Source organism: Cervus elaphus, chromosome 28 (assembly GCF_910594005.1).
Source record: "Cervus elaphus chromosome 28, mCerEla1.1, whole genome shotgun sequence".
In the NCBI taxonomy this organism is placed as follows: Eukaryota; Metazoa; Chordata; class Mammalia; order Artiodactyla; family Cervidae; genus Cervus; species Cervus elaphus.
Window position 1 is genome coordinate 42,435,254 of NC_057842.1, and position 25,100 is coordinate 42,460,353.

Sequence of the window (25,100 nt, forward strand, 5' to 3'; positions counted from 1 at the left end):
GAGATAGTTCACACACAGGACCAAAGAGAAAAATCAAGAAAGGTGTTCCATTTTAGACACTTCATATGGAGGCAGAACAAAGAATGACTATCCCTTGATCTCTACACACACACACACACACACACACACACACACACACACACACACACACTTTGACTAGTTAACATGGACTTCTTCCAAGTGAACTGAATAAACATCTTCTTCTATCCTATGAATAAAGTAATTGATGACAAAAACAATCAAACATTTTTTCTAGTCTACAAAACAGCAACTTAATCTCCAAAGTATTTTCTCATTATTGTCAGGATTTGTATGACAATGAAATAATAAACAACAATGATTTTAAAATCTATTGACCGGCAATTAAATATTAAGAAGTAAATATTCATTTGAGATATCTGGGCAGGAACACTTTATAATCACATGTATCTGATATTATATTTTGAACCTGCATACTTAATAGAGAAATAGTTTATTTCATACATCATGAATTTCCATTTAACCATAGCTTTTAACTACACTACAAGGACTCTGTAATATATGAAGAAAATTCACTAACTTAGGCTGACATTTATATTCTAGTGATAACTTTTTAATTCAGTGCTTCAGCAATAATTTATTTCTATACAAACAATATCTTATTGCCTATACATTTATTAGAAAATTGTTCATGAAGGTTCTTGTTAGTAGAATTTTGCTTCTTGAATTTTTTTATGTTTCTTATTGCTACTGTGTGATATCAGGCTGAGGTTATGGATCATCCAGCTATTGTGTTATATTATTCTGAATTGACAGCAAGAGAGATGAAATTTCTGAACTGATGTAAACAAAAGTCTAAAAAGTGATGTATTTAATACTTGATTTATTTTACAAAGTCAATCCCTGATTGTCATTATATATATATTGTCATTATATTATATATTATTACATTATTTATATATTATAATTATATTCTAATTAAGTCATTATATATATTATAATATAATATTTAATATATATAATATATTTTATATTAATAATATATAATGACAATCAGGGACTGACTTTGTCAAATAAATCGAGTATTAAATACATCACTTTTTAGACTTTTGTTCACATCAGTTCAGAAATAATAATCAATAATTAATATTAATATAATAAATGTTATGTAATAATAATTATTTATTATTAAATAAATGTGATGTAAACATTACACAAATTTAATTAAATAATAAAACCAAAAAAAATTAAAAAAATAAAACAATGGATAATTATTAATAATTAATAAAATAATAATTATTATATTATATATAATATTACAGGAGTTTTGGGTGTTGGCAGTCATCTAATTGAAGCAGATCAATAATTTCCTAAGCCAAAGAGTGACAAAGGGAGAACTAAAGCTTCCTGCTTGACTGTCCACAGCTCCCCTCCTCATCACGTTCCTCCTCTGACACACACACAGACACACCCCCACACACACACCCCCACAGACACACACACCTCTGAACCCACGCACTCAGTTCTCTGGCCCTCTCCCAGCAACCGGCTCACAGTCTGCAGCCCCAGCCCACGCTCTGCCTCCACTCTGGCCAGGCCATCATTCCCACCCTCACCTCTCCAGCTCAAGCCATTCACCACAGGTAACTCCTCTGCCCTCACCATTTCTTATCCGAACCTCTTTTATTTTCAGACAGCTTGTTTTAAATACCCCTCCTCACAAGAACCCCAGCCCACTGACAGCTCTGCTTTCCCTGCCACCCTCTCCATGATTCGCCCTCCTCCAGCCCAGGTTGCACGGTCCGCTTCAATTAGAAGACTGCCAACACCCAGGACCCCTCTGATCTGCCCTTTATGTCATCCCTGTATGGCAAAACTAAATGAACCCAGTTATCTACTTCCTCTGTGTGTCTGGGCTTCCCTGGTAGCTCAGCTGGTAAAGAATCTGCCTGCAATGCAAGAGACCCCGTTTCGATTCCTGGGTTGGGATGATCCCCTGGAGAAGGGACAGGCTACCCACTCCAGTATCCTTGGGTTTCCCTTGTGGCTCCGCTGGTAGAGAATCCACCTGCAGTGTGGGAGACCTGGGTTCGATCCCTGGATTGGGAAGATCTCCTGGAGAAGGAAACGGCTACCCGCTCCAGTATTCTGGCCTGGAGAATTCCATGCACTGTATAGTCCATGGAGTCACAAAGAGTCGGACACGACTGAGCGACTTTCACTTTCTGTGCTTATACCCATTCACTAGCACTGCCAGGAAAAGTCAGGCAATAGCACGACTTAAAATATCCTGGAATTTGCCACCACCAACCTGGAATTTACCCTTAGCATTGCCTGGAGGTCTCTGGTCAACCCACCCTCCCACATATATGAAGGTTGTGAAACTTCCACTACCCTCAAACTTTCGCTCTGAGCAGGTAACCTTCCCTCTGACCTTAAGGACAAGTTAAAGCCATCAGGAGGGAAAGTAAGTGCATGTGCATGCATATAACACACACACACACACACACACACACACGTACCCTTATGATTCTGTTCTCCTATTAAAATAACTCCTCCCTCCAGGTTTCAGATTTCCTCCTTTCCTCTCAAGTACATTATGCCCCGATCATCCCTTCTCTTTCCTGTATTCTCTCCTCTCCTTAAGGATCTCAAACGGATCCTTCCCAAACACTTTCACACACATCACTATGATCTCTTCAAGAAACAACAACCAGATGAAAACACCAACTCTTCCACATTTCTCACTAGGTGCTTCATTTCTCCAAGAGGATCAAACCAGTCCATCCAAAGGGAAGTCAGTCCTGAATATTTATTGGAAGGACTGATGCTGTGGCTGAAGCTCCAATACTTTGGCCACCTGATGAGGAGAACTGACTCACTGGAAAGGACCCTGATGCTGGGCAAGATTGAAGGCAGGAGAAGGGACGACAGAGGATGAGATGGCTGGATGGCATCACTGACTCGATGGACATGAGTTTGTGTAAGCTCCGGGAGTTGGTGATGGACAGGGAAGCCTGGTGTGTTGCAGTCCACGGGGTCGCAAAGAGTCGGACACGACTGAGCGACTGAACTGAACTGAGCTCAGTCCATCTCACTCAGTACCCCTGGTGTTGGGAGTATCAATGAGCATATTTTCTGTGTTCATCTTACCTGACCCGTCAGCAGCCTTTGCCACTGTCCACTGCTTACCTGCTTCATCACAAAACCTGCTTTCTCTTAGCTGTCATAGCACAGCACTCACCTGGTTTTCCTCCCACTTCTCCATCTGTCCTCTCTCTAACTCCTGTACGGATTCAGCCTGTTCTACCTGGACATGAGGAGCTGGAGGTTCTCAAGTCGAGACCAGAGGCTCTTTGCTCTTCTCTCTTGGTACCCTCGGTTGGGCATCCTCTCCACAGCCATGTCTTCAAATATCGCCAGGACTCAGATGGGCCATAATATCACATCTCAGCCCAGACCTCTCTTCTGAGCTTTCACCTCACATAGCTACCACCTACTTTCCATCTCCTTTGACAGGATTCAACCCATCTCAAACCTCAACACATTCAAACCGCACTGACCACCTTCCCTCACAGACAGTGTTCCCTGGCTCAGTGAATGGCATCGCCACCCATCCACCTGAGTGAGTCAGAAACCGCGGGATCAAGTCTCACCCCTGCCTCTCCCTCCTCTCAGACCCAGCTCATCACTGAGTCCACTGCCTGCGTCTACCCCTCTCCACCTCTACCATACCACCCTAGCTGAGGCCAGTTACCCTTTGCTGGATAATTATAACAGCCCTATGTGGTCTTCCAACATCGATTTTAGGCTGTACCAGTCTATTCCTTCTCTACCTTGAGATCAGGATAATCTTCTCAAAACAGAAATCTGATCACCATCTTCTCAACTCTACAAAACCTTCAATGGTTTTGGAAAGTCAAGATAAGACCTGACTCATTAACACACCCTACAAGGCTCTACAAGTCTGGCAAAACTACCTCTTCAGCCTCTTCTCACAACAGGCTCTCCTGCCCGATTCTCTGAGACCCAGTCAGAGAGGCTTTTCTTCCTCAAACGCACCTTATGCCCTCCCATCCCAGGGCCTTTGTACCTGCTGCTCTCTTTCCTCTTGGCCCTGTAAAGGCCTCTTCATTCAGAGGCGTTGCACTGACTCATCACTTCTTCAGGGAAGACTTCTTTCCCGCTATAAGCTCTCACAGCATCGTAACCCTGTCTTGGTATCCCTGCATCACTTTACCATCTCCTGTTAGACTGTGAGCCCAGAGAGGCAGGCACTGTTTTTATGATTGCCTTGGCACAAGGGAAACCTTCAAAACTGTTAAAAGGAGCCTTAAATAGACATAGGATTCCTTGGTTTCTAATTAAATTGGATTATGCTTATTATAATTAATGATCTTGGTTATCCAGGTCATACAGTCAGCAAAAACAAGACTGGGAGCTGACTGGGACTCAGATCATGAGCTCCTTATTGCAAAATTCAGACTTGAAGAAAGTGGGGAAAACCACTAGGCCATTCAAGTATGACCTAAGTCAAATCACTTACAGTAGAAGTGACAAATAGATTCAAGGGATTAGATCTGATAGAGTACCTAAAGAACTATGGACAGAACTATGGACATAACATTGTATAGGAGGTGGTGACCAAAACCATCACCAAGAAAAAGAAATGCAAAAAGGCAAAATGGCTGCTGAGGAGGCCTTACAAAGAGCTGAGAAAAGAAGAGAAGCGAAAGGTAAAGGAGAAAAAGAAATATCTATCTGAATGCAGAGTTCCAAAGAATAGCAAGGAGAGATAAGAAAGTCTTCTTAAGTGAACAATGCAAATAAAAGAAAACAACAGAATAGGAAAGACCAGATATCTCTTCAAGAAAATTAGAGATACCAAGGGAACATTTTATGCCAAGATGGGCACAATAAAGGACAGAAACTATGAATAAAATAGAAGCAGAAGATATTAAGAAGAGATGACAAAAATACACAGAAGAGCTGTACAAAAAAATTCTTAATAACCCAGAAAACCATGATGGTGTGATCACTCACCTAGAGCCAGACATCCCAGAGTGCAAAGTCAAGCAGGCCTTAGGAAGCAATACTATGAACAAAGCTAGTGGAGGTGATGGAATTCCAGGTGAGTTTTTTCAAATCCTAAAAGATGATGCTGTTAAAGTGCTGCACTCAATACGCCAACAAATTTGGAAAATCTAGCAGTGGCCACAGGACTGGAAAAGGTCAGTTTTCATTCCAAACCCAAAGAAGAAAAATGCCAAAGAATGTTCAAACCACCGCACAATTGTACTCATTTCACATGTTAGTAAGGTAATGCTCAAAATCCTTCAAACTGGGTTTCAACAGTATGAGAACCTAGGCCTTTCAAATGTACAAGCTGGATTTAGAAAAGGCACAGGAACCAGAGATTAAATTGCCAACATCTGCTGGATCACAGGAAAAATAAGGGAATTCCAGAAAAATATCTACTGCTTTACTGACTATGCCAAAGTCTTTGACTGTGTGGGTCACAACAAACTGTGGAAAATATTAAAGAGATGGGAATACCAGACCACCCTGCCTGCCTCCTAAGAAACCTGTATGTAGGTCAAGAAGCATCAGTTAGAACCAATTTCAAACTAGGAAAGGAGTATGTCAAGGCTGTATATTGTCATCCTGCTTATTTAATTTCTATGCAAAATACATCATGTGAAATGCCAGGCTGAATGAAGCTCAAGCTGTAATCAAGATGATCAGAAGAAATAGCAACAACCTCAGATATGCAGAAGCCACCACCCTAATGGCAGATCATGAAGAAGAACTAAAGAGCCTCTTGATGAAGGTGAAAGACGAGAGTGAAAAAGCTGACTTAAAACTCAACAGTCTAAACACTAAGATCATGGCATCTGGTCCCATTACTTCTTGGCAAATAAATGGGGAAAAAATGGAAACAGTGACAGACTTAATCTTTTGGGGCTCCAAAATCACTGCAGACAGTGACAGTAGCCATAAAATTAAAAGACGCTTGCTCCTTGGAAGAAAAGCTCTGACAAACCTAGAGAGTTTATTAAAAAGCAGAGACATCACTTTGCTGACAAAGGTCTGTATACTCAAAGCTATGGTTTTTCCAGTAATCATGTATAATAGATGTGAGAATTGGACCATCAAGAAGGCTAGGCACTGAAAAGTTGATGCTTTTGAACTGTGGTGTTGAAGAAGACTCTTGAGAGTCCCTAGGACAGCAAGGAGATCAAACCAGTCAATCCTAAAGGAAATCAGTCCTGAATATTCATTGGAAGGACTGAAGCTGAAGCTCCAATACTTTGGCCACCTGATACGAAGATCTGACTTTTGGACAAGACCCTGACACTGGGAAAGACTGAAGAAAGAGAAGGGGGTGACAGAGGATAGATGATTGGATGGTATCACTGACTCAATGGACCTGAGTTTGAGCAAACTCTGGGAGATGGTGAAAGATTGGGAAGCCTGGTGTGCTGTAGTCCATGGGGTCGCAAAGAGTCAGACATGACCAAGTGACCGAACAACAACAACAAATACTTATAACCAACTTCTCAGAATAATCTCAGATACTAGGTGTTGGCCAACTGCCATAGTCATAATATAGCAAAACACTTGCTTTTCATACCCAGGGTTTTCCTAGCCACAGAATGAGATTCCTCCACTTCATTTGGTTGCAATAGACACAGATATAATTTCCTACCTGGTCTCCCACCCTCCACGCCAGGCTTTTGACCTGGCTGCCTACTCATATACACAAGACACGCTGACCAGACAGTGTACTCTGACATGGAAGCACAGAATTACGAGACCAGGTCACCACTCTGTCCACCAGATTCCTGAGCCACAACTGCACCCCAATTTCTGAATCTAGTCCTTAGATCCTATTACCACATATTATCTTGCCCAGCAGATCTTCTGGATTGTCAAGGGAAGTTACTCTATCAAGGCTAGCCTGTGGGTGTTTGATCTCCATGCTTCCTTCTTCCCAGATGTCCTGGAAACTGAGGCAGAATTTCACCCATACCTAGTTCACCCCAGGAAATTAGAAGACAGACATGCTCATTTCTCTATTTCCTAGGAAACCCACCACAGAGTCTCTGAGTTACCCAGGGAAAAGGCCACACAGACTCTGAGGCCAAAGGACAGAGGTTCAGACACGGTGAGTCGTCACAGAACGATCAACCCACAACCCTCTCCTCCTTTAAAGCAGGCTAGTTAAGCCCCTTCATGTTATCTAGGGTGATCAAATTTCATAACCAAACAGAGAGCATGTCATACCTTCACTAAATTCAAGACGATGATGGGCGAGCCAAACCTCTGAAGCATCTGGTCAAAGTGAAGGGCAGCCACGTGGGCAAACGGATCTGCCTGATCCACTGGGAGGAAAAAACAAATAAGTACCAGAATGAAAATTATGCAGCAAGAATAAAAGCAGCACAGGGTCTTGTTTCCCTTTATAATGTTTATAGAAATGTAACTCAATTGATCTTCTGGTAGTTTCATGTCTCAAATTCCTCTTAAGCATATCATTCTTCATATATTCATTGAATTCGAATGATGCTTACATTTCTGAATATAATTAATTATATTTACATATTTTTAAATATAAATAATTTTCTAGTGGCCAAAATTAAAAATAAATGTATATGAAGTTGTTGCATAAAAATATCAGTAGTCTTGATTCTAAATTATCTACTTTTCAGTACTAAAACTCCATGCTTTTATGAAATTTCTGTTGGCAGTAGAAATTTACTCTAATGTGAGTAAAGGAGAGTTACTATTGAAAAGACTATTCCACTCACATGTAATAGGTGGCTTAGGCATCATAGTTGAAATGTCCTGCGACCAGTATAAGGGAACTGATCCTCTAACTTGTACGTAAGAAGAATAACTTCCTGCAGTAAAAGACATGACAGAAGCATCGCAGAGTATTTGTTCAGTTTCCACTTCATTTGCAACATCACCCTGGAAAGAAAGGTGCATTCACAGATGTTTTATATTCTCAGAATTTTTTAATGGAAAAAATGTCAAGTACAGAATGAAAATATAATTCCTATTCTTAGAATATTTTAAAAGAGGTAAGTGCTGATCAATATTTGATGCACACATTAAAAAAGGAAAATCATTAAGATGCAATAAAGGAAGGCAATTAAAAATAGCATAGAATAGACAAGGGAAAAATCAAATTAAATAGCTAATAATACAGGTAATAGAGTGCACAGAAGGCGAGAAAGGAAAACAATTACAAGATATTACAGGAGATTAGTAAGACCAGTGAAATATAAAAATTCAATTCTGAAGACCAAGGAGGAATGAAAGGACAAAAATTAAGATTCAAATAAAATGCCTGATGGACAGAAGAAAAAAAAACTTGACAGCTTTACTTATAAAGTATATGAGGCTATAACAAAGAATAATTTTAGAGGCATTAACAACGTGCCTGTTTAATTACCCTCGATATATCCAAAACTACATAACAGAGCTGCAAAACTCTGTTCTTCTCCAGTTGCTCAGTCGTGTCCGACTCTGTGACCCCAAGGACTGCAGCTTGCCAGGCTTCTCTGTCCATCACCAGCTCCTGGAGCTTGCACAAACTCATGTCCATTGAGTTGGTGATGTCATCCAACCATCTCATCCTCTGTCGTCCCCTTCTTCTCCTGCCTTCAATCTTTCCCAGCATCAGGGTCTTTTCCAACGAGTCACTTCTTCGCATCAGGTGGCCAGACTACTAGAGTTTCAGCTTCAGCATCAGTCTTCCAATGAATATGCAGGACTGATTTCCTTTGGGATTGACTGGTTTGATCTCCTTGCAGTCCAGGGGACTCTCAAAGGTCTTCTCCAACACCACAGTTCAAAAGCATCAATTCTTCGGCACTCAGCTTTCTTTATAGTCCAACTACCACATCCGTGATAGAAGGAAATGGAGAAGGAAATGGCAACCCACTCCAGTATTCTTGACTGGAAAATCCCATGGACTGAGGATCCTGGTAGGCTACAGTCCATGGGGTCGCAAAGAGTCAGACACAACTGAGTAACTTCACTTCACCACATCCATACATGACTATAGGAAAAACCATGGCTTTGACTATACAGACTTTTTTTTGGCAAAATAACGTCTCTGCTTTTTAGCACGCTATCTAGCTTTGTCATAGCTTTTCTTCCAAGGAGCAAGCATCTCTTAATTTCACGGCTGCAGTCACCATATGAAATGATTTTGGAACCCAAGAAAATAAAGTTTATCACTGTTTCCATTGTTTCCCCATTTATTTGCCATGAAGTGATGGGACCAGATGCCATGATCTTAGTGTTTTGACTGTTGAGTTTCAAGCCAACTTTTTCACTCTCCTCTTTCACTTTCATCAAGCGGTTCTTTAATTCCTCTTTGCTTTCTGCCATGGGGGTGGTGTCATCTGCATATCTGTGGTTATTGACATTTCTCCCACAATCTTGATTTCAGCTTGTGCTTCATCCAGCCTGGCATTTTGCATGATGTACTCTGCATATAAGTTAAATAAGCAGGGTGACAATATACAGCTTTGATGTACTCCTTTCCCAGTTTGGAACCAGTCCGTTGTTCCACATCCAGTTCTAACTGTTGCTTCTTGACCTGAATACAGGTTTTGTAGGAGACAGGTAAAGAGGTCTGGTATTCCCATCTCTTTAACAATTTTCCACAGTTTGTTGTGATTCACACAGTCAAAGGCTTTAGCATAGTCAATGGAGCCAAAGTATATGTTTTCCTGGAATTCTCTTGCTTTTTCTATGATCCAAAGGATGTTGGCAATTTGATCTCCGGTTTCACTGCATTTTCTAAATCCAGTTTGAACATGTGGAAGTTCTTAGTTCATGTACTGTTGAAGCTTTGCTTGGAGCATTTTGAGCATTACTTTGCCAGCATGTGAAATAAGTGCAATTGTACGGCAGTTTGAATGTTCTCTGGCACTGAGATGAAAACTGATCTTTTTTCAGTCCTAGGGCCACCGCTGAGTTTTCCTAATTTGCTGGCATATTGAGTGCAGCACTTTAACAGCATCATCTTTTAGGATTTGACCTCAGGGACCTCTGGGACAATGTGAAACGCCCCAACATTCGAATCATAGGAGTTCCAGAAGAAGAAGACAAAAAGAAAGGCCATGAGAAAATACTCGAGGAGATAATAGCTGAAAACTTCCCTAAAATGGGGAAGGAAATAGCCACCCAAATCCAAGAAACCCAGAGAGTCCCAAACAGGATAAACCCAAGGCGAAACACCCCAAGACACATATTAATCAAATTAACAAAGATCAAGCACAAAGAACAAATATTAAAAGCAACAAGGGAGAAACAACAAATAACACACAAAGGGATCCCCATAAGGATAACAGCTGATCTATCAATAGAAACCCTCCAGGCCAGAAGGGAATGGCAGGACGTACTGAAAGTAATGAAAGAGAATAACCTACAACCTAGATTACTGTATCCAGCAAGGATCTCATTCAGATATGAAGGAGAATTCAAAAGCTTTACAGATAAGCAAAAGCTGAGAGAATTCAGCACCACCAAACCAGCTCTTCAACAAATGCTAAAGGATCTTCTCTAGACAGGAAATGCAGAAAGGTTGTATAAACGTGAACCCAAAACAACAAAGTAAATGGCAACGGGACCACACCTATCAATAATTACCCTAAATGTAAATGGGTTGAATGCCCCAACCAAAAGACAAAGATTGGCTGAATGGATACAAAAACAAGACCCCTATATATGCTGTCTACAAGAGACCCACCTCAAAGCAAGAGACACATACAGACTAAAAGTGAAGGGCTGGAAAAAAATATTTCATGCAAACGGAGACCAAAAGAAAGCAGGAGTCGCAATACTCATATCAGATAAAATAGACTTTCAAATAAAGGATGTGAAAAGAGACAAAGAAGGACACTATATAATGATCAAAGGATCAATCCAAGAAGAAGATATAACAATTATAAATATACATGCACCTAACATAGGAGCACTGCAATATGTACGGCAACACTAACGAGTATGAAAGAGGAAATTAATAGTAACACAATAATAGTGGGAGACTTTAATACCCCACTCACAACTATGGATAGATCAACTAAACAGAAAATTAACAAGGAAACACAAACCTTAAATGACACAATGGACCAGCTAGACCTAATTGATATCTATAGGACATTTCACCCCAAAACAATCAACTTCACCTTTTTCTCAAGTGCACACGGAACCTTCTCCAGAATAGATCACATCCTGGGCCATAAATCTGGTCTTGGAAAATTCAAAAAAATTGAAATCATTCCAGTCATCTTTTCTGACCACAGTGCAGTAAGATTAGATCTCAATTACAGGAAAAAAATTGTTAAAAATTCAAACACCTGGAGGCTAAATAACACGCTTCTGAATAACCAACAAATCATAGAAGAAATCAAAAAAGAAATCAAAATATGTATAGAAATGAATGAAAATGAAAACACAACAACCCAAAACCTATGGGACACTGTAAAAGCAGTGCTAAGGGGAAGGTTCATAGCATTACAGGCTTACATCAAGAAACAAGAAAAAAACCAACTAAATAACCTAACTCTACACCTAAAGCAACTAGAGAAGGAAGAAATGAAGAACCCCAGGGTTAGCAGAAGGAAAGAAATCTTAAAAATCAGGGCAGAAATAAATGCAAAAGAAACTAAAGAGACCATAGCAAAAATCAACAAAGCTAAAAGCTGGTTTTTTGAAAAAATAAACAAAATTGACAAACCATTAGCAAGACTCATTAAGAAACAAAGAGAGAAGAATCAAATTAACAAAATTAGAAATGAAAATGGAGAGATCACAACAGACAACACTGAAATACAAAGGATCATCAGAGACTACTACCAGCAGCTCTATGCCAATAAAATGGACAACTTGGATGAAATGGACAAATTCTTAGAAAAGTATAACTTTCCAAAACTGAACCAGGAAGACATAGAAGATCTTAACAGACCCATCACAAGCAAGGAAATCGAAACTATAATCAAAAATCTTCCAGCAAACAAAAGCCCAGGACCAGATGGCTTCACAGCTGAATTCTACCAAAAATTTAGAGAAGAGCTAACACCTATCTTACTCAAACTCTTCCAGAAAATTGCAGATGAAGGTAAGCTTCCAAACTCATTCTATGAGGCCACCATCACCCTAATTCCAAAACCAGACAAAGATGCCACAAAAAAAGAAAACTACAGGCCAATATCACTGATGAACATAGATGCAAAAATCCTTAACAAAATTCTAGCAAACAGAATCCAACAACATATTAAAAAAATCATACACCATGACCAACTGGGCTTTATCCCAGGAATGCAAGGATTCTTTAATATCCGCAAATCAATCAATGTAATACACCACATTAACAAATTGAAAGATAAAAACCATATGATTATCTCAATAGATCCAGAGAAAGCCTTTGACAAAATTCAACACTCATTTATGATTAAAACTCTCCAGAAAGCAGAAATAGAAGGAACATACCTCAACATAATAAAAGCTATATATGACAAACCCACAGCAAGCATCACCCTCAATGGTGAAAAATTGAAGGCATTTCCCCTGAAATCAGGAACAAGACAAGGGTGCCCACTCTCACCACTACTGTTCAACATAGTGTTGGAAGTTTTGGCCACAGCAATCAGAGCAGAAAAAGAAGTAAAAGGAATCCAGATAGGAAAAGAAGAAGTGAAACTCTCACTGTTTGCAGATGACATGATCCTCTACATAGAAAACCCTAAAGACTCTACCAGAAAATTACTAGAACTAATCAATGAATCTAGTAAAGTTGCAGGATATAAAATTAACACACAGAAATCCCTTGCATTCCTATATACTAACAATGAAAAAACAGAAAGAGAAATTAAAGAAACAATACCATTCACCATTGCAACAAAAAGAATAAAATATTTAGGAGTATATCTACCTAAAGAAACAAAAGACCTATACATAGAAAACTATAAAACACTGATGAAAGAAATCAAAGAGGACACAAACAGATGGAGAAACATACCATGTTCATGGATTGGAAGAATCAATATTGTCAAAATGGCTATTCTACCTAAAGCAATCTATAGATTCAATGCAATCCCTATCAAGCTACCAACGGTATTTTTCACAGAACTAGACCAAAGAATTTCACAATTTGTATGGAAATACAAAAAACCTCGAATAGCCAAAGTAATCCTGAGAAAGAAGAATGGAACTGGAGGAATCAACCTGCCTGACTTCAGACTCTACTACAAAGCCACAGTCATCAAGACAGTATGGTACTGGCACAAAGACAGGAAAATATAGATCAATGGAACAGAATAGAAAGCCCAGAGATAAATCCACGGACCTATGGACACCTTATCTTTGACAAAGGAGGCAAGGATATACAATGGAAAAAAGACAACCTCTTTAACAAGTGGTGCTGGGATAACTGGTCAACCACTTGTAAAAGAATGAAACTAGAACACTTTCTAACACCATACACAAAAATAAACTCAAAATGGATTAAAGATCTAAATGTAAGACCAGAAACTATAAAACTCCTAGAGGAGAACATAGGCAAAACACTCTCTGACATAAATCACAGCAAGATCCTCTATGACCCACCTCCCAGAATATTGGAAATAAAAGCAAAACTAAACAAATGGGACCTAATGAAACTTAAAAGCTTTTGCACTACAAAGGAAACTATAAGTAAGGTGAAAAGACAGCCCTCAGAATGGGAGAAAATAATAGCAAATGAAGAAACAGACAAAGGATTAATCTCAAAAATATACAAGCAACTCCTGAAGCTCAATTCCAGAAAAATAAATGACCCAATCAAAAAATGGGCCAAAGAACTAAACAGACATTTCTCCAAAGAAGACATACAGATGGCTAACAAACACATGAAAAGATGCTCAACATCACTCATTATTAGAGAAATGCAAATCAAAACCACAACGAGGTACCATTACACGCCAGTCAGGATGGCTGCTATCCAAAAGTCTACAAGCAATAAATGCTGGAGAGGGTGTGGAGAAAAGGGAACCCTCTTACACTGTTGGTGGGAATGCAAACTAGTACAGCCGCTATGGAAAACAGTGTGGAGATTTCTTAAAAAACTGGAAATAGAACTGCCATATGACCCAGCAATCCCACTTCTGGGCATACACACTGAGGAAACCAGATCTGAAAGAGACACGTGCACCCCAATGTTCATCGCAGCACTGTTTATAATAGCCAGGACATGGAAGCAACCTAGATGCCCATCAGCAGATGAATGGATAAGGAAGCTGTGGTACATATACACCATGGAATATTACTCAGCCGTTAAAAAGAATTCATTTGAGTCAGTCCTAATGAGATGGATGAAACTGGAGCCCCTTATACAGAGTGAAGTAAGCCAGAAAGATAAAGAACATTACAGCATACTAACACATATATATGGAATTTAGAAAGATGGTAACGATAACCCTATATGCAAAACGGAAAAAGAGACACAGAAATACAGAACAGACTTTTGAACTCTGTGGGAGAATGTGAGGGTGGGATATTTCAAAAGAACAGCATGTATACTATTTATGGTGAAACAGATCACCAGCCCAGGTGGGATGCATGAGACAAGTGCTTGGGCCTGGTGCACTGGGAAGACCCAGAGCAATCAGGTGGAGAGGGAGGTGGGAGGGGGGATTGGGATGGGGAATACGTGTAAATCTATGGCTGATTCATTTCAATGTATGACAAAAAAATAAATAAATAAAAATTAAAAAAAAAAAAAAAAGAACGAATGTTGCTATATTAAGGCAGGTTCAAAACCCAATGTCTTGCTCAGTCTATCTACTCGATCACACATTTGTGTAAGGCTCCAGTTGTCTGTTGCAGAAAGAGACGAAACACTCAAAGCAGGCTACATGACCAAAGGCAGAACAGATGAATATATATATTTTTTTCCTAGGGATGAGCAGAGTCTGTCTTGAGCCAAACTAAAGCAGAGGGAAGTGGGTAAAGGGTTTCCAGGCCTTGTTCTACTCAGTTTTCTCATCAAGGATGCTTTTCCAAAGAGCGCTCCCTTCCATTTATTCTTTGGGTGGAGGTGCTTTGCTATTTTAGTCTCTCCACTAAATATGTACCGCATTTTAAAATCTATTACAGAAATGGCTCATCCTCCAAAACATTAGACATTTCATAACTCCCTAAGGCATTGCATAACGCTAAGATAACTGACTTTTCAGAACATCTGTACATTAGTCATATTCCTCACAAGTTTCAGAGACTCTAGAGAATTCATTATTCTCTTGATAATGTCCCAAACTAAGAAATTCCACGTTCTAAAATTCCACTTTGCTTTATCTGTCACCCGAGCTGAAATAAAAATTTAAATTGCCAGCAGCAATCTTACCTCACAGTTTGCACCTCTTTTGAGAAAACGGGTCCCAGCGAACTTACTGGATCTTCTAGCTATTAAAGTGACATACACAGGTCGTCCATAGATCAACAGCTCTTAGAAATCTAGTTAAAGTTGTTTAGCATTCATGACTGTCACACCCAACCAAGAGAATCATTCTACCTTAAATGTATTTTGTCTAGTAGGTTAAAGAACACCAAAAAGCTCCACCCAAGAAATGGAACAGCACTGGGTCTAACTGCTCTTTCAAAGTATGCAGGTATTAAGGCAAAACTGAACCTCACTAAAGAGTGGTTTCCATGAATTTCAGAGGAAATGGTAACCAGATGTAGGGTTATTGGTCAAGGGAAGACCTGTGGTCCCTCCTTGCAGCCAAGTGAGAATGTAAAAGGTACAACTAATCCTTCTTTGTCTTCAGAGGCCATACACCTATCAAACTGAGCACCTCTCCTTTAATAGGGTGTTTAAATTATGAAGCAATAGCTAATTCGGAGGGAATGGAGTTAGTGTAATACAGTGAGAGTACCTAAATTTGTCACCTAACTGCAAAACTGAACACTGGGAACTGTTTAACCAAAATAAAGTTTATTAATATTGTCACCTTAGTTAACTTTCTGAGCCTCAATTTCATCTTCTGTAAAATGGTGTAAGTGCAAAAAAAAAAAAAATAAAAGTAACCAATTTTATTAGGTGGTTGGGAAGACTGGGTTAGGTAATGTGTGCCTGGCTTGTAGCAAATGTTCAATCAATAGCAATGAGTGTTATCATCATATAGATTCCAGAATTCATTAAATGCTTGTTAACTGGGAGACTGGATTCATCATTTCAACTAATGAGCTTTAAAATTATAATCTATGGTGCTATTTACTACGTTAAAGAAACAACCATTTATTGTACTTAATACGTGCCAGGACCTGAGTTAGCTCTTGAGAAATAAAAGACAGTTTAGAATTCCTTTTTAGAAACTGCCCTTAGAAACTGTAGCACCTTCTGTTTAGAGAGTCCTTGCTGGTAGAAAGCATGTGTTTTTTCCAGGTTGATTCTACTTTTGGAAAAATATATAGTAATTTGGGGCCAAATCTCATTATTAGTGAATGATCAAGCAGATAATACCACTCACTGGCTGAAAATGAGCATAAGGTAACGAGCTATTTCACATGTAACACATAAATCTCACCATCTTCATTCCAAAAGTCCTCTGCATCTTCACCTAGCCTCTCCTCACCCTCACGTGCCACAAAGGAGGCAAAACAGGTCCTCTCCAAGGCCAACCTCTCCAACTCTACCCTTTGACTCTATGACTTCACTCCTGTCAATGTTCTGGTGCAAGAAAGCACATTATTGGTTAATCACATTCACCCACTCAGTGGTCTCAAAACAACCACTCCTTTAAAGTGTTCACTCTAGGTTTTTAACAAACCTAAGACACAAGGAAGAATGTCAACCAGAAAGCATGCTAGGTGTACAAATGTTCTTCAGGATCTCTAAAAGGGGCAGGAAAAAACTTAACACCACTTCTAAAAAGTAGACATTGTCTTCTTAAGGCTCATAAGAACACATTCAATATAGCTAGAAATCAAATAAAATGACAAAAGATATTTATAAGATTGATTTACCAGCTTAACACCAAGCTCAATCTATGTCTATTATGACTCTTCCCAATCCAGATCTTCATTACGTTATGCCTGAACCACTGCAATCTTGTCCTAATGCATGTCCCTTGGTCTAGGGTAGATCAGATGGTAAAGAATCTACCAGCAATGCAGGAGACCCAGGTTTGTTCCCTGGGTTGGGAAGACACCCTGCAGGAGGAAATGGCAATCCACTCCAGTCTTGCCAGGAGAATTCCATGGACAGAGGAGCCTGGAGGGCTACAGTCCACAGGGTCACAAATAGTGGGACATAATGGAGTGACCAACACACTTTGAAAATGGTTACCCACCCAAGCTTCCTAAGTACTAATTTGTATGTTACCCTCTTGAAAAAAACTTTCAAAAATTCTAGCACCAAACCCAAAGTCCTTCATCCGACCACCAGAGTAATCTGGTGATTGGCAGTCTGACTCCCCGCTAACCTATCTCCTCCCACTCCACTGCACCTCCCAGGCATTTTATACACAAACCACAAGTACACTCCCATGAACTTTCTCATCTCTACACTCATGATGCTTTCCCAACCCACAGTCTCACTGCCGAGGCCTGCTTCTTGATCAAGTCAAGCCAAGTTCAACTCTTCCTATGAGCCTGGCCCCATCCTCCCCTCCTGTTAGCAATTCTGCTCCTGCTCTTAGGTAAGAATGACACTACATACAGCACTTTCTGTGCACAGAGCATTTTCTTCCTTGTTATTTACCTGTCTGCATTCCTCATTGTATTTCAACCACAAAGAATGCATAATTGTAATCTATCTGCTGGATGCACACATAATTGTAATTATCTTATAATTAACATATAGCTTTCTACAAATTGGTATAGCATAAATTTAATAATATGTATCTTAATGTTTTAAAAAAGGATACTTGACTGCCCACAGAATCCATGAATAATGTATAGCAGCCAGTCACGATGGACAGTATTTTTAATTATATCTAGAAGTTCGCCGTTCCACACATACTTCATGTAAGGCTCACTAGAGATCCCAAATACACCTGAAAAAATAAGAGTTGGTATCAGGAAAATAAGGAAATTGGTTGACATTCAATTCATTTTTAAGCTCTTAAACTTTTTTTTTTTTTAATTTCAAAATGTCTGATAAATATCACTGCTGTTTTCAGTGGATAGAACTCATCTCATTGCCCAGAACACTGTGCTGATTCTGTACAAAGTTAAAGAAAAAACACATTTTCTGATCCATGAGAGTTTTTAACCTAGAGAAAGGCAGATAACTGGGAAATTAAGGACACACGTACAAATACATGAATACGGCTGACAGACAGCAGGAGCGGTAACTAGGAGCATGGCTCTGGTGTGACAGTGCCTGGGTCCACATCTGAGCTCTGCCTCACCAGCAGGGTGACAGGTGTGACCAAGAGGGCCACTTACTCTCAGTGCCCCGTTTGCCCACTTGGGCCCCTTTCATGGGACTGTTGTAAAGGCAAGTTGATAATGCACATGAAACACTCAGAACAAGTCTCGTGTCTTACTCATAATTCCGTAAGTGGTAGTTGTTATTATATCAAGCTTTTTTGATGTGACAAATTAATTTCATCAAGCATCATTTCAGGATATCCAAATAAATTTACTAAATATCAATGTTTTACAAAATATAAAGTACAAAATAAGAAATAAGTATAAAATAATGGCTTAAAAGATTGTAACAGTTCTGCTTAGAGATAATCAATACTATTTTTCTTCTCAAAACATGTATGTTAAGAGTGTTTATATATACTATGACAAATACCCTTTGGTTTTACTTATGAAAAGTAAGCCTTCTCTGCCCCTTCAATGACATTACATTGAGCATGAATAATGGATAGGAGTCCTGTCTTTGTCATTTACCAGCTCTGTGACCTTTGGCAAGTTACATAACATCTCACAACCTCAATTTTCTAAACTGTAAAATGATGATACCACTCACCTCAGAGATATAATTCAGATTTTAAAAAAATATATGCAAAGTGACTAACATGCTGCCTGACACATTAGAGACTTTTTAAAAAATGTATTATTTTCCTTTTCTACCTACCCAGACAACTTTTGCCTTCGCTTTCTCTTTCCTATCAGTTTCCTCCTGTATAGCAGGAGGATAATGCGTCCCTTTCCCACAGAAAAAATATCTATGTTCTAATCACCAGAACCCATGAGTAAGTTATATCACGGCAAGGAGAAATTAAAGTTGCAGATGGAATTAAGGTTGCTAATCAGAAATTAAAGCTGCAGATGGAATTAAGGTTGCTAATTAAGATGGGTGGACTATTCTGAATTGTTCAAGTGGGCCCACTCTAATCACATGGGCATTCTGAGCGAAAGAGGGAAACCGAAGTGAATGTGTCAGAGTGATGTCATGTGGGCAATCCTCAGCCAGCCATTGCTGGCTTTGAAGATGGAAAGGGTAAAGAAATGGCTTTTTCCTTAGGGTCTCAAGAAAGAAACGCAGCCTTACCAACACTCTAACTTTAGTCCACCAAGATCTCTTTTGGACTTTTGACTTCTGTAAGATAATAAATGTGTATAGTTTTAAGTCACTGAGTTTGTGGAAATTTCTTATGGCAGTCATAAAAATCTTATACACAGTTTATTCCCATCTATCAAGTAGAACTGTTCGACCAATAGTAAAAAGTTAGGTAGCTTTTGGAGTCTTAATTTGGATCTCAGTACAGATATTCACATTCAAATGGGAGGTTACACACAGTGCAAATTTACTAATGCTTTTAGCTTTTCTATTACTAAGCACAATATTTAGAAGAAATGATGTGACAAATATTCAGGTGCATGTTATCTTACCCCCCACCTGCCTCAAGTGGCACAGATTATAATTCAGATGTACAATTCAGATGAACCACAGCAAATTTCTGTGATCTAGATGTTCTGGGGTAGGGAGGGTGCACAGGGTTTTGCTTTAGCTCAAGTGATAGTCAATCTAATAAATGAACAAGAGTAAAGGCAATTAACAGAGATGGCATTCAGTTGAAGTAAGTCTCAAGTCTTCTTAGAGTGGACCAGAGCTTCTGGCAAAAGGCTAACAGAGCACAGCCTCTTCCTGAGTGTCCTGCAAGGACAAACCTTTTGGAACTTACCTTCGACCTCTGCACCCACATCTTCATCACTGTCACAGAAGTGGCACTGAGGAAGGGACCCTAAGACACTACAGACTTTTTGTTTCCACAGTAAGGCCAATTCAGCTGAACTGTCTTAACTTTACATTTGAAGCAATTCCTTCACAACAGTCACTCTGGCAGTGTCTCTGGCCTTAGAGTGCTAGACCAATCCCTAAATCTAGGGATAAAGATATCCATTCTGCTGTGTGGCTGGTTAGTCCCAGATCCCCAGGGTCACCCTAGACTAGTCACACACAGGTCCTGCAGTAACCCCACAACAGTCCTGACAGAAGCAGGGTGTGAGAGGGACAGGTGGGTCAAGCTGAGACCAATCAAAGTCAGAACAGCCTCTGACCTCCTGCAAAGGTTCCTCTGGACACTGGCCTTGTGATCTTAACCTCTAGGTCTTGGCCTCCTACTTAGCCTTGATTTATTTGAAAGCAGCATTATACCTACTGAGCAGTTTTTTATGAGGATTAGAGATATGATACATAAATGTCTAGGCTGCAACAGGCAACCCAGGGTAACTTTTTTCTACAATTCAACTCACACACAATTGGTCTCTATGAAGAAAAATAGGTGGTGGTGTGTATTATTCAATATTTAAAAAGAAAATTCTCCAGCCAAAGGCTAGAGCTGAATGTATTCCATAAAAGGTGCATGAAATTTTGCTAGAAAACATCAGCATACAATTTTCTGGCTTGCCCACAAATGAAATCAATTTGGTGATATATGATCTCTGGACTTGCCTCATAGCTCAGGCAGTAAACAATCTGTCTGCAATGCAGGAGACCCAGGTTCAATTCCTGGGTCGGGAAGAGCCCCTGGAGAAGGAAATGACAAGCCACTCAGGTATTCTTGCCTGGAGAATCCCATGGACAGAGGAGCCTGGCAGGCTACAAGTCCACGGGGTCGCAAGAGTCAGGCACTACTTAGCGACTAAACTACCACCATGATCTCTATAAAAATGAATTTGTTAAGTTCATATATCTGAAGCAACTTCATGAAAGAACAAAGAGCAAATAGGAGAGGAGAAATATGAAGGAAATGTGAGTAAATTTAATGAGATGCTGTTTCATAGATGTCACATTAACATATATTGGATGTGCTGAAAACCACCTACCATTTCCACCCTGTGTAATCAAGCCTTCATCTTCAAAGATGTCGAAACTCTCCTGGCGAGTCTGTGTGGTTTCTGACTTTAACATCTCCAGGGGCATTCGCAAGACTGTGAGATTATATTGAAGTGAGTGGGACAAATCATAGCTGTAACTGAGAAGAGAAAGCTTAATAAGAATTAGAAAAGCAAAACATATTTCATAATCTTGGCTCCCAGAAGGAATTAAAACCTACGAACTGAATTAGTTAGCACCTAATTATGAACTAAATTAGTTAGCACCAACAACGGAGGCAATGTTGTTCAAATAAGCACCTTAAACATAGTAAATCATGAATATAATTGGAAATTTAAAAATCATTACATGACTTAGGCATTTGCATAACTAGAAATGCACAATAAAATGTTAGTAACCTACATTCATTGATTTGCATATGCACTTTGTGCTTCACAATGAAATTAATCTAACTTCATAGTCTTGTATAACAAAGTCACATTTTATATGTATCTGAATGGACTATTAAAAATGCTATAATATCCACTCTAATAGTATTATACAAGGTCTGTACTCTAGTTTGCCTATGAATGAAAATAATTATATTAATTACTAATGGTGGCACCATAACTTATTTAGTAATAAAATAAGAATAAGCAAATAACACAAACCACTAGAGTGAAACATGTTTGAGAAGCATGTCATTAAAAAAAGTATAACAGTCTGTGCAAATAAAATTTGCACAAAATCAACAACTTTTATAAGTATCTTAAGCTATATATTTTTAGCAAAGAATTTCAGACAGTATCTAGAATTTCTTAAATTATACAAATTTGAAAGTATTATACTATAGTCATACTTTAAAATGGTTACAACTTCAGAGATTCTCACACATTATTATTTCTTCTTTATTAATATAATTTGAAGTTGATTTTTATTTAATCTGTTAAATTTAAATGTACCACATTTGCTTGATAGAGCCATTAATTTTATTAGCATCTGGTCTCAGAGAGATAAAAACTGTATTAAGAAGTTGGTTTCTCAATCCCATATACAAGAGCATAAAAAAATCTTAGGAATAAATTTAACCAAAGAGGTAAAAGATCTGTATACTGAAAATTATAAGATATGAATGAAATAAACAAATAAGACACAAATAAATGGAAAGATATCCAGTGTTCACGGAGTGAGTGAGAGTCACTCAGTCGTGTCCAACTCTTTGTGACCCCATGGACTATATAGTCCATGGAATTCTCCAGGCCAGAATACTAGAGTGGGTAGCCTTTCCCTTCTCCAGGGGATCTTCCCAACCCAGGGATCGAACCGAGGTCTCCGGCATTGTAGACAGATTATTTACTAGCTGAGCCACAAGAGAAACCCAGTGTTCATGAAACAGAAGAATTAATACTGTGTAAATAACCATGACACGATCCTCTACATAGAAAACCCTAAAGACTCTACCAGAAAATTACTAGAACTAATCAATGAATCTAGTAAAGTTGCAGGATATAAAATTAACACACAGAGAAATCCCTTGCAATCCTATACACTAACAATGAGAAAACACAGAAATTAAGGAAATAATACCATTCACCATTGCAACAAAAAGAATACTTAGAAGTATATCTACCCAAAGAAACAAAAGACCTATACATAGAAAACTATAAAACACTGATGAAAGAAATCAAAGAAGACACAAACAGATGGAGAAATATACCGTGTTCATGGATTGCAAGAATCAATATTGTGAAAATGACTATACCACCCAAAGCAATCTATAGATTCAATGCAATCCCTATCAAGCTACCAACAGTATTCTTCACAGAACTAGAACAAATAATCTCACAATGTGTATGGAAATACAAAAAACCTCGAATAGCCAAAGCAATCTTGAGAAAGAATGGAACTGGAGGAATCAACCTGCCTGACTTCAGACTCTACTACAAAGCCACAGTCATCAAGACAGTATGGTACTGGCACAAAGACAGGAAAATATAGATCAATGGAACAGAATAGAAAGCCCAGAGATAAATCCACGTACCGATGGACACCTTATCTTCAACAAAGGAGGCAAGAATATACTATGGAAAAAAGACAACCTCTTTAACAAGTGGTGCTGGGAAAACTGGTCAACCACTTGTAAAAGAATGAAACTAGAACACTTTCTAACACCATACACAAAAATAAACTCAAAATGGATTAAAGATCTAAATGTAAGACCAGAAACTATAAAACTCCTAGAGGAGAACATAGGCAAAACACTCTCCGACATAAATCACAGCAAGATCCTCTATGACCCACCTCCCAGAATATTGGAAATAAAAGCAAAAATAAACAAATGGGACCTAATTAAACTTACAAGCTTTTGCACAACAAAGGAAATTATAAGCAAGGTGAAAAGACAGCCCTCAGAATGGGAAAAAATAATAGCAAACAAAGCAACAGACGAAGGATTAATCTCAAAAATATACAAGCAACTCCTGCAGCTCAAGTCCAGAAAAATAAATGACCCAATCAAAAAATGGGCCAAAGAACTAAACAGACATTTCTCCAAAGAAGACATACAGATGGCTAACAAACACATGAAAAGATGCTCAACATCACTCATTATCAGAGAAATGCAAATCAAAACCACAACGAGGTACCATTACACGCCAGTCAGGATGGCTGCTATCCAAAAGTCTACAAGCAATACATGCTGGAGAGGGTGTGGAGAAAAGGGAACCCTCTTACACTGTTGGTGGGAATGCAAACTAGTACAGCCACTATGGAGAACAGTGTGGAGATTCCTTAAAAACCTGGAAATAGAACTGCCATATCACCCAGCAATCCCACTCCTGGGCATAAACACCAAGGAAACCACAACTGAAAGAGACACGTGTACCCCAATGTTCATCGCAGCACTGTTTATAATAGCCAGGACATGGAAGCAACCTAGATGCCCATCAGCAGACAAATGGATAAGGAAGCTGTGGTACATATACACAATGGAATATTACTCAGCCATTAAAAAGAATTCATTTGAATCAGTTCTAATGAGATGGATGAAACTGGAGCCCATCATACAGAGTGAAGTAAGCCAGAAAGATAAACACCAATACAGTATACTAACGCATATATATGGAATTTAGAAAGATGGTAATGATAACCCTATATGCAAGACAGAGAGACACAGATGTATAGAACAGAATTTTGGACTCTATGGGAGAAGGCGAGGGTGGGATGATCTGAGAGAATAGCATTGAAACATATATATTATCAAGTGTGAAACAGATCACCAGTCCAGGTTGGATGCATGAGACAAGTGCTCAGGGCTGGTGCACTGGGATGACCCAGAGGGATGGGATGGGGAAAGAGGTGGGAGGAGGGGTTCAGGATGGGGAACACATGTAAATCCATGGTTGACTCATGTCAACGTATGGCAAAAACCACTACAATATTGTAAAGCAATTAGCCTCCAACTAATAAAAATAAGTGAAAAAAAAAATACTGTGTAAGTAACCATAGTACCCAAAGCCACCTACAGATTCAATACAATCTGTATCAAAATTCCAATTACATTCTCCACAGGAATAGAAAAAACAATTCTAAAATTTGTATGGAACCACAGAAGACTCCTAATAGTCAAAGCAATCTTAAGAAAGCAGAACAAAGCTGGAGGCGTCAAACTTCCTGATTTCAAACTTCATTGCAAAGTTACAGCATCAAAACAGCATGTTACCCAGATAAAAAAGACACCCAGACCAATGGAACAGAACTGAGAGCCCTGAAATAAAGCCACTCAGATACAGTCAACTAATATTTGACCAGGGAGCCAAAAAGACAAATGGAGGAAGGATGGGCT

The 25,100-nt window shown here is 39.0% G+C and overlaps 1 protein-coding gene across 1 annotated transcript in view; it reads right to left on the minus strand.

Annotated features, from left to right (window-relative positions):
• Positions 1-25,100, minus strand: part of FIG4 (FIG4 phosphoinositide 5-phosphatase) — a 174,623-nt gene that overhangs the window by 90,148 nt on the left and 59,375 nt on the right. Inside the window, exons 6-10 of the mRNA XM_043890083.1 lie at positions 21,268-21,416; positions 17,907-18,035; positions 15,383-15,483; positions 7,791-7,953; positions 7,267-7,364 (exon numbers count right to left, since the gene is read on the minus strand). Coding sequence (XP_043746018.1) covers positions 7,267-7,364; positions 7,791-7,953; positions 15,383-15,483; positions 17,907-18,035; positions 21,268-21,416 — 640 coding nt within the window. The remainder of the gene's footprint in view (positions 1-7,266; positions 7,365-7,790; positions 7,954-15,382; positions 15,484-17,906; positions 18,036-21,267; positions 21,417-25,100) is intronic.